The following is a 10,889-nucleotide window of genomic DNA, read 5'->3' on the forward strand; positions in this document are numbered from 1 at the left end:
CCAGCCCCTGTTTAAAAACAAGCAAATATAGAAGTAAATATTTGTAAGACAGTGCAGCAGTTGGAGATGAGAAACCGGATAGATCGATTCCTGATCCAAACTCTGTCCTCAGTCCCGGAACTTTAACACTCAGACCAGGGTCTTACTCTGTGGACTTCATTCCCCAGTCAGATCCTTGGCCAGCATGACAAGCCTGAAGTAGCTCATGTGGCTTACATGACAGGGAGTCAGCCTACCTCAGGTGCACAGCCGGGAGTCCCTGTCTCCCTGTACATACTAATTGCCTACTACTTATTAAGAAATGGTTGACTTTTATTCTGACTGCTTCAGTTGAGTTTTTTTTAGAACATAATGTTTGGCTACACATTTTACTTTAGATAAGCGATTCCTGTGTCTGGGAGTTTCCTATGGCTTGTGGATTGTTTGTTTGTTTGTTTGTTTGTTTGTTTGTTTTAAGTCTTAAAATTTTTCCTGCTATGCTATCTGTACAGTTTTTTCTGCTTTCCTTTTGTAGCTCAGGCTGGCCTAGAATCCACTATCCTACTGCTTCAGCCTCCTGATAACTTGGATTACAGATGTATACTACTATGCCAGTTTGAACTGTTTCTTTCCTATCTCTCTTAATGTAATAATTCATAGTTTAGGTCTTAAAGTTAGCTTCTCACATGTCTTGCTTACTTGAGACAGTGATAGTGCTTGCTCATGTATTTAAAGGACTGGATAAAAAATCATTTAGTACTCTATGACCATTTGTAAATTGATGTTAAATCATGAGAAATTTTAAAGTAGAATTTATTGAGTGTTCTCTATAGATAAAAATTTAATTTTAATAGTGAACAAAACGCTTACGGTTTTAAAAGTGTTCATAGTCTACTTGGAGCTAACTTTCTTGAAAGTTTAAAATATTCTTGGCTGGATAGATTATCCTAGGTTTTCCAAAGTTGGTTTAAAAGAGATAATTTATTTCTTAATGTCCCACAGTAGGTTAAAAACCTATATGCACATAATGTTTGTCACTTGGCCTTCTTAACCTAGAGGAAAAGGTTTGTTTGGGTTTTTTTTTTTTTCCTTCAAATTGAAAAGACCTCTAACACTTGGGGTGCAAGTAACAGTCTCACAAGAAATATGTATTGATTGCTCTCTTATTTTAGAATATAGTTGAATATAGAATGCTAAGAAAAAAATTAATTGGAAGATAAAATTAGCATGAATGGAAAACTAGCTTTGAGAATCTGTAATTGCAATGATTTCTGATTTCTTTTTTTTCTCCTGTTTTATAATTTCAGGGTTAGTCAGCAAAATAAAATCAACCTAATGACAGCAGACAACTTATCCATCTGTTTTTGGCCAACTTTGATGAGACCTGATTTTGAAAATCGGGAGTTTCTGTCTACCACTAAAATCCATCAATCTGTCGTTGAAACATTTATTCAACAGTGCCAGTTTTTCTTTTACAATGGAGAAATTGTAGAAACTGCGAACACTGTGGCTCCTCCACCAACTTCAAATCCAGGACAATTGGTAGAATCAATGGTACCACTTCAGTTGCCACCACCATTGCAGCCTCAGCTAATTCAACCACAATTGCAGACAGATCCTCTTGGTATTATATAAATAGAATGTGATTGCAGATGGCCTGAAATTGGACAAAAACAAATCTAGACATGCATGTTTCAGGGGTTAGTAGTATATTTCATGTTTCATACAGATAATCCACATCAAAATAATGAGACATTTTCTCTTTGAACTATATGGTATTCCCTGTTCAGTTACATTATGAATCTAAAAACATGTGGTAAGCATGACTGGAGAGGTTTAATTTTTATAAACAAAAAAAAATAGTTATAAAAATGCAAAGCTGCTGCTGCATGCAACCTTATTGCAATCAGTATATCATTCCCGTGGCAATTTCTGTCACAGTATATTGTGAATACAGTTTTTCTATAGAAATTAAATGATTTAAAAACTCATATATGAAATGTTTAATGCTTTCAGCCTGCTTTATGGCTGATTTTGTTATTTGATTGCTAATTTGGGGACCTAATTCCAGCAGTCTGTATAGATAACTAAAGCCCAGTTAAGTATTTTTTAATTTCCGGTTACTATGCCATGCTTGGGATGTTTGAAAGAAAGAAAGAAAAACACATGTAACATATTTCACATTTCTGCACCTTCATCTTCTAAGTAAATTTGTGGATGATTTGATGAGGAGTGAATGAACCTGTTTCTTTTACTCACGTACCAAGGACACACTTGTGGTTAAAGTGAGTTGATAATGTGATGTAAAGAATAGTTGTCACCAACTCATTTCTTTATTATCTATAATGAAAGATACATTTTGTATACACAGTTAATTCTGTAAACAGATGCATGTTCAAAAGATCTATGATGGTCTTGTAATCTTAATCTAATATATTTTAGATATTTTAATTTTTCCCTCTTGGGGAATACACTTAGTATAGTGTAGAAAAATACTTCATGACATTTTCATATAAGGTTATATAACTTTTCATACATAAACATGAAGTTTGTTGTAGAAAGTTCTTTAAACCAAACATTTAATCTAGGATTTCAATTTAATCTGTTCCTTGAATCTATTTTTATGTGGCCCTTGAGAATATATCCCAAAAAATTCCATTGCTAATACAGCAATAAAAATACTTTGGGTACTGACAGACTCCTTGGAGTATGTATATATAAAATAACAAACTTGTATTCATATTCTTTCAGTGATGTGTTGTTCTACAATCCAGAATGGCTTTTGCACCATTTTTTAAACCAGTTTTCCCCCCTTTGCCGTTGGTACCAGAGTTGCTATAAATGACTGCTGCTTTAAGGGTTAAATATTTTGTTAGTGAAGATACAACCAGAACACTAAATTATGATAAAATTTTCTGACTGAGTGATAGGTAAATTTAGTTGGGCTATATTCAAAATTATTTTATTATCAAACCCGTACCATTTGTTTTACTGGAAAAGGAAAAGTGGTTTGCTTTTTACTGCTGGGTCATATTTTGTGTAGTAAAGAAATTCTTTGGTCAATGTTGTAATCTTTATATTTCAATTTTAAGGTTTCCTTATCTGTATTATAGTAAATTCATGATTTTGAGATTCAAGGCTCCTAAGAGTTTGATTTGCTCCATTTTGTCTTAAAATATTCTTTCTCAATTGTTGTATCTTAGGTATTGTACTTCCAATTTCAACAAAGATGTCAACATGAATCAGGCTACTGTTGAAGTACATGTATATTATAAATTATCTTGTGTTATTATCTTTTCTAAGAGAACAAAGTCCCTATTATTCCTATTGCAAAGCACACAGGAATTGAAAGTACAGTAATTTTTAAAAAAAAAATATCCGGTAAATGTAGTATTCTTACTTGTTCTATATTACTTATACCTATTGTCTATATAGCTTTAATTTATAGCTGTCAGTTTAACATTGGCATGTCTGGCAAAGAAAATTAAACTTTAAGAGTTTTATAAACTGTTTCTAGGTTGCTAAAGAATTTATTTTTCTACTATAAATGGTATAGACAAAGCATCAACTATGTACAGGATAAAAGCCTGACTATTTCTATTGAAAGTAGGCTTACAAGAGAATTTTCAGAACTGTTCATATCTTTGGTTCATTCTGTCCTAACTTTACAATTGTAATATGTGAGTCCCAGTTTATTTAAGCTATTATCTTTTATAATGTGTTAATTTAACATTCATTTACATTTAAAACTATTTTTGTTATTAAAATTAGCATTTATAAGTTTCCACATTAACCACCTTACACCTCTTCCAAAACTGATATTACTTTTCTATGCATTCTATCATTGATTTGACACACTACATAGTGAATCACTTAAATATTTTACATCTGGTTCATTTTACTACTAGGTTACAGATATTGAAAATTAAAGTATGGTTTAAAGCTCAGTCTCTTACACTGACTTGTGTTTGTTTTTGGCCAAGGGTATAGGTATGTTTTTAAACATTAGAACAGTAATTCTAAGAAGTGAGTAACATAATTAAATCATTTGTTGCTTGTAAGTTATTGCACTGTTTAGGGACACACACATACACACATGTGTATATAGATTTAATGGGTTTAAAGAATAGTAGATAGTCTTACAATAATGGGTCAACATTTGACATTTCACAATATTTAAAAAGTCCATCTATGCACATTGCCGTTGTTTCATTTACAGTTCAGTGCTTTTTATTCCAAAATCAGTCTCAACAGTGTTTAGATAATATAAAGAAGAATAGAGGGGTCTCTGTTTCAGGCTTTTAGTAGATTTTTTTAGAAGTCAAATTCTATTTGTTATGTACTTGCCAAGGTATATATATATCTTAACAAAATTCCAGGTGCAATATATGTGTTTAAAGTGATATTTTTAGTAGTACTTCCCTCCCCTCCCCGTCCCCTGCCCCTTAACACGGTGTAAATACTATAGGTAGCAGCAATCTAACGTACCCAAAAAAGCAGACCTTTTTTTTTTTCTATACTGTATGTAAATATTAAAGACTTTATGGTCGGCTGGTTGGTTGGTTGGTTGGTTGGTTGGTTGGTTGGTTGATTTAGTTTAGTTGGGTATTTTTTGGTTTCGTTTGTTTTTTGTTTTTGTGGTACTGAAATCTACTTTCTAATATCTCTTAGATATAAACAAAGGGGACATTTGAAATTAAATCTTAGGCTTTAACTTCCATGATTATTTTTAGCTTATTATAGAGTAATAATTAGGATGCTATTTGTCAGTGACTTTAAAATGTCAAAAGTGGTTTGTTTCTTTTTATAGTTAATATAATTTTATGCTTCATCCAGATGATGCTGCCATTATCAGTAAAGCTTCTGGTATGCTGAATGCTTCGCATAAAACATTAAGAAGCAGTGCAATTTTAAATTAAAGTTGCCTATATTTACCATTTTGTTGGTAAAAATTAGCTAATTTTAGGTAAAGTAGGAACATTTAAATTTTTATATTAATATAATTAAGATTTTACTGGATGACTTTGTTATTGAACTTTCCTTATACAATGAAAGGAAATGAAAAACTCATTGTGAATATAAGCTTTTAAAACTAGGGCCTGAGGGAGGGTGTGTAGCTCAGTTGGTAGAGTGTTTGCATAGGTTTCACAAAGCCTTGGAGTCAGCCCTCACCCAGCACTACATAAACCAAGCCTGTTGGCACCTATCTATAATCTTAGCATATAGGAGATAGAGGCAGAAAAATCAAAAGTTCAGAATCGTCCTTGACTACATAGTTTGAGCATAGCCTGCAACACATTAGAACCTACCTTTTAAAAAGATTTAAAAATAGGAAAACAAAATAAAATGTACAAATTAAACAATTGTATGTGAATTTGGATTTTGAGAGAAATTCTTCCAATAGAAATGTTTTTAAAACATTACAGCAGAGCTATTAATGTTGGAAAATAATGTTTCTGCTTTTTCTTCATGGCTTGAAAATAAGATAAGCCCAACTTTATGACTATCTGCTGTCATCTATGGATCTGGTGAGTTCTCTTTGAGTTAAATACCTATGCATATCTTGGATTTGAATTCTTAGGCTTTTCCAGTTACCAAAAACCTGTAAGTAATATTTAATTAAGGAAGATACCATTCTTCAAAGTACACCAAACCATTTTTTATTCTAGAATCTGTTTGGTTTTAACATATATTCTTAAATTCAGTGATTTGCTGTGATACAGATACCCTAGTTTTTATAAAACAGTTAAAATATAATTTTAATGAACTTGGAGAAATCTTGACTATTTAGTTGACTCATCATCATCCTATATATGTGAGTATATCATAGACACAATTATTCCTTTTCCTGGAGGGTGGAGAAAAGGGGAATCACAGGATTTCATATTCTCATCTTAGTTGAATGGTGAAAAATTAGTTTTTTATGAAAATTTTAGAAGTAGCCAAATTGATTTTGGAAAGCCAGTGAATGACAGAGGAAGTTAACATTTTTTTATATTTAGTATTACAGTGTTGACATTTCTTGCTTACCAGTTGTTAGAACTGTTAAAATTTGCAAATATATATTTGTGTGCTTATATACACATGCATAATATACATCTGTAAGTAGCTGTCAAAGAATTTGTGGTTGAAAAACCAAACTTGTTAATCACCATAGTGCAGATTTTATGTTCAGTTTTCTTGAATTGGTAAAATCACCGTGAGTAATTTAGTAATGAACTCTCCTACCATGTTTTCAAATTTATATTGTTTTTTTTTTCAACATAAGCAATACAGATTTACCAACTGATCCAAGTCTTTTTAATTATCTATATTTCCTCACTAGATGATGTGTGTGTGTGTGTGTGTGTGTGTGTGTGTGTGTGTGTGTGTGTGTGTGTGTACTTGAATTGTGAATGCTTTGGTCAGTATTGTCTAAATCTAAAATAGTTTGTCAGTTTTATGTTTGAAGCTCTTTCTCCTGATTCTTGTTCTTTCATTTTGTCCAGATAAATTTAGGTGTTCAAGAAATGATAACTAGGATCAGAAACAATATGTATTACTATCATTATTTATATAGGAGTCCAAGTTAAGTTTGTAGATGAAATTATTAAAAACAACACAATATTAAAAGAAAAACAGAAAGCTAGCTATATCCTCCCATGTTACTTCTTAAAATTTCTCCTCTAGATTTGCCATTTTTTGGCAGTCATACATGCCTGCAGAATATTTTTTTTTTAGTTAGAACATTGTAAGTGAGGCTTTCTAACTGTACTTTTAAAATGCAAATTGTTTTATCTAATACTTAAGTTACAAAATTTCTGTTGTTACCTTAAAATTACTATTTCCATGGTATAGATCAGGAATTAACACTTTTTCTCCTTTAGGAAGTCAGACAATAAATATATTAAAGTGTTCAGGCCATTTGATCACTATAGCACTACTTATTTTAACTATAGTCTATAAGTAGCCTTTAACAAAATAGAAATGAATATGAGTGTTCTAACTAAATTATTAGGCTAGTAGAATTTAGTTGGCTGATCACTGGCATAGATTGTTAGTAAAATTAAAGCCTCCAATCTATTTCTGTATCTGTATGTAATAGTTGATTATTAATTCATAATACAGATTGAAGTAAAATTTTACAGCTATAGGAAATAAATAAGCATGATATATGAAGATTCTTATTTATATTCTGAAGGATAACCTAAAGATTTTTGAGTATGCTCATCATACAGTATTTGCTAATCATTAAAATATTACACTTTAGTAGATTTTTTGAGGGTCATCAGATTGCAAAGATATATGCCAATTAATGAGTCGTCTCCAGCACGTGTGCCTCACTCACCAGTACTTAGATTCTTGAGAGAAATCATATAGAAGAGACAATTCAGCAGAACATTCAGACCATGTATTTTCACTGGACATTGGAGAGTTCAGAATGGAGAAGACTACAAGTGTACTCATAGAAAACAAGTGGTGCTTTGGTATTTCTAATCAGTAGAGAAATTATATTGCATATAGAGGGAAAAGTCGTCTTCACAACTATATCCTCTGGTCATAACAAAATAAACTTGATGGCAGATCAGAGAATTTACTCTTGCAAAATGAATGAATTGGCCTTGAAAAAGCATTTACCCAGAACTCCATGTTGAAGACTGTTAGATACTGAATGAAAATGATGTTAACTATAAATCAGACCTCTTATAACCAGCCTCCAAAGTAATCCTCAGTGATCATGAACCTTGGAATTCACATTGTATATGGCTCGACTTTTTTGTTCAAAAGCTATTCTATGTGATTGCAAGCATCTTCTGTGAGCATAAAGCACCAGTTGACTGCAAGTTAAGCTAGAACGAGATAAACATGTTTGTTTGCTCAAAGTCCAAGGGCCAAAACATAACAAGATAATTTAGAATTTAATGTCCAACAAAAGTGGTGGTTTGGTCAGTGAGTAGGCTCGGCTAATAAAATAGCTTGTTGCCAAGTCTAATAATGAGTTGGAGCCTAGAACACATTTTGTACAAGGAGAAAACTACAAGTATCATCTGGCCTCCCACCCACATGCCTTCATGCACACACCCACCCACATACATACATACAATTAATATCCCTGTGGATTAAGTAGGTTTTCTGTACGAGAATGTATTTTTAAGGGATTCAGACTGCTGCTTTACATGATCTGAAGTAAATAAAAGAACTTTTAGAAGTTACATTGGGGGAAAAAAGAGATAAATTAAATTGTACTTGTGATTCCAAGTTTACGTGCATCCATTTGACTTTGCAGGTGAGTTTTACTAAATCCTTAAAGCCTTTACTAGATTGTTCAGGCCTACATAAACTTGCCAACAAAATTCAAAAGAATATAGTTGTAGGTAATCTTCATGAATTTAAAAGCAAATAACCATTTGTATGTAATGAAATTTATAATTAAGAGTTAATTTTTAAAAAAAAACACTGCAGAATAAAGGAAAAGTATATGATTATGTCAGATATAAAAAGTTTTTTTTTAATTTTATATAGGTATACAAATATGATCAGCTGGTGTTGCCATACTGTCGTCAGGCAAACGAAAAATAAAGACAGAAAAAAACAAAAAAAATCACTGGATATGCAGGACATTCAGTCCTACAAGGTTCAATTCAGCAGGATAATGCAGTTATAAATTATTATGACCTAAGGAATAAGGAAGAACAGGTCTTTTGAAATGTGCTTCATCTTTTGTCCCCTACTACAGACAGGCACAGTATATAAAAGTCCATCTGCTGGACTTTTTATAGCCTTTGAAGACAAAACATTGGAGACGAAGACCCCTCAGCTTTGGCATTGTTTAGGTATTTGGACAAGATGGTTATTTGTATGGAGAGATGTCTTGTATATTGTAAGATCTCTAGCAACATCCCTGGCCTTTACCAGAGTTAATGCCATTAGCACTCTTACCTATCCCATGAGCAGAGATCCAAAATGGCTTCAGACTTCTAGCGTTTTATAGAACTAAATTAACCATGGTATGAATCTAATCTACATCTACTTTGAATTCTGATAAAACCTATTCTCACAAAGAGGAGCCTGCCAGACCCAAAACAATCAAGGAGAACTCAGAAAACACAAGTTTATGTTCTGACACCTCTTTCTTGAGCTGTACCATGTAGGTGACCATAGTGGAGAGGTAAGTGGCAGGGAAGATGTAATGAATGTATGCAGTGTACCTTAGGAACATGCAATAAGCTTCTGAAACAAGACCACATTATCTGAAACAAGGCTACATGTTTTTAGACGCAGGAATACATGACAACCATGCATGTCAAGCTGCCAATAAGATGAGTTTTGTAGACTTCAGTGCAAACAGATAGCCAGGCCTAACAGCAACCCATTGTAAAAATAAGGACAATCCATCTGAGTTTGCACCTGAGCAGAATTCAGCAGCACACATATCACTTGTGTTGTTCCCCTGCCCTGGTCGTACATTTTCCATCCCTCAACTTATACCTATTGTGTAAAAGACCCTGTATAATCAAATGGAAATTTTAAAAAGTTATTTCAAAAGTAGAAGCATGGCTTTGGTATTCAAACTAATCAGGAAGCATATTGCCTCTGTTTGACTATCAGTCTACTAGACAATATATGCCATGATTACTCCAGGGCCCAGTTGCCAGAAAAGTAGCTTAGAGGCCTCCAAAATTACACAAAGTAGCTAATCCTAAACTGTGCTTTGTCTTGTGTTTTCTTAAACACCAATAAAAGCATTGGCCTAATGCTTTCCCCTTGCTCCTGTTTTTTGCTTCCTGGCCATCCTGATGTTTTACCCTGTGCGGCATGTGTGTCCTATCCATAAGATCTATCAGTTTTGTGAACTTTGTCTTCCTGAGTGTCTGTCATTCCTCTTGTAGTTGCACCTGAGAGATCATATAAAGAACAGAAAAACAAAAAGATGGTCTTTCAAATGAGTGATAACCTTCTCAACTTGCCAGATTCTAGTTCTGGTCCCATACCCAGAGTGCCCCTGCCCAGACTGGCTTGTCCTAGATCCCAAGCCAACCTCTGGGCTTCTATCAGGACCACCACACATGTCACTTCTTCACTGCGTCCAACCTCTCACACAGCCAGATCCTCCTCCTCTAGAGACTAGGAGGAAGAATCCTAAGTCAGTGGCAAAGACTAGACCTTTAACAAGGTAATAGAAAACTTCCTCCAAATTAAGGAAAGATGCCCAAAACAAATACAAAAAGCGCATGAAACACTAACAAGACAATTCCAGAATAAAAGTCTCCACAGCACAGGATAGTTAAAACGTTAAATATAGATAAGAAAGTATATTGAACGCTGCAAGAGAAAAGACACAGGAAAAATCAAAAAGACAGTTCTTGATGGAAACTTTAAAAGCTTGGAGCAATGCATTCTAAGTCTTAAAATGCTGTGATGGCTAGCTTAGAGTAACATATCTACCCAAAACTTATTTCCCAAAATTGAAGGAGAAAGTAAGAAACCATAGTTATTATTATTAAAGTATTACTGAACACAACACCAAAAATCAACAACACTGTCCACCTATCAACACATTTCAACAATAGATATCAATGGCTTCATCACTAAAACACGGGTTGCCTGAGTGAATCAAGAAACACTACCTGTTGTCTACAATAAAAACATCGGTTTAAAGTTGGTATCATCTTAGAGTAAAAGGATAGACAAAATTACTCCAATAAATGGAACCAGAGAGTAAGCAGGCATTATCTCAACATGGAACAAACTAAAACTAAAGGAGGGATATATTACCTAATCAAGGCAACAGTTACCCAAGCAAATTTTATTCATCAAATGTGCACAAAACAGGTGTGCTCAATTTTATTTTTAAAAATCTACTAAATTTAAAGACATTAATAGTGCTTTCAGTACCCCTGCTTTTCCCAATAGACAGGTCATTCTGAACA

At 33.3% G+C, this 10,889-nt stretch overlaps 1 protein-coding gene across 4 annotated transcripts in view; it reads left to right on the forward strand.

The window, feature by feature from the left end:
• The window catches only part of Arhgap5 (Rho GTPase activating protein 5), a 72,226-nt gene extending 62,512 nt beyond the window's left edge, over positions 1-9,714 (forward strand). For all 4 annotated transcript variants that reach the window (XM_029484965.2, XM_021178861.3, XM_021178860.3 and 1 more), the window contains exon 7: positions 1,287-9,714. In XM_029484965.2, coding sequence (XP_029340825.1) covers positions 1,287-1,614 — 328 coding nt within the window. In that variant the 3' untranslated portion in view covers positions 1,615-9,714. The remainder of the gene's footprint in view (positions 1-1,286) is intronic.
• The last annotated feature ends 1,175 nt before the right edge of the window (positions 9,715-10,889 follow it).

The sequence above is a fragment of the Mus caroli genome, unplaced genomic scaffold (assembly GCF_978045245.1).
Source record: "Mus caroli unplaced genomic scaffold, Mus_caroli_1 scaffold_14, whole genome shotgun sequence".
NCBI classification, from domain to species: domain Eukaryota; kingdom Metazoa; phylum Chordata; class Mammalia; order Rodentia; family Muridae; genus Mus; species Mus caroli.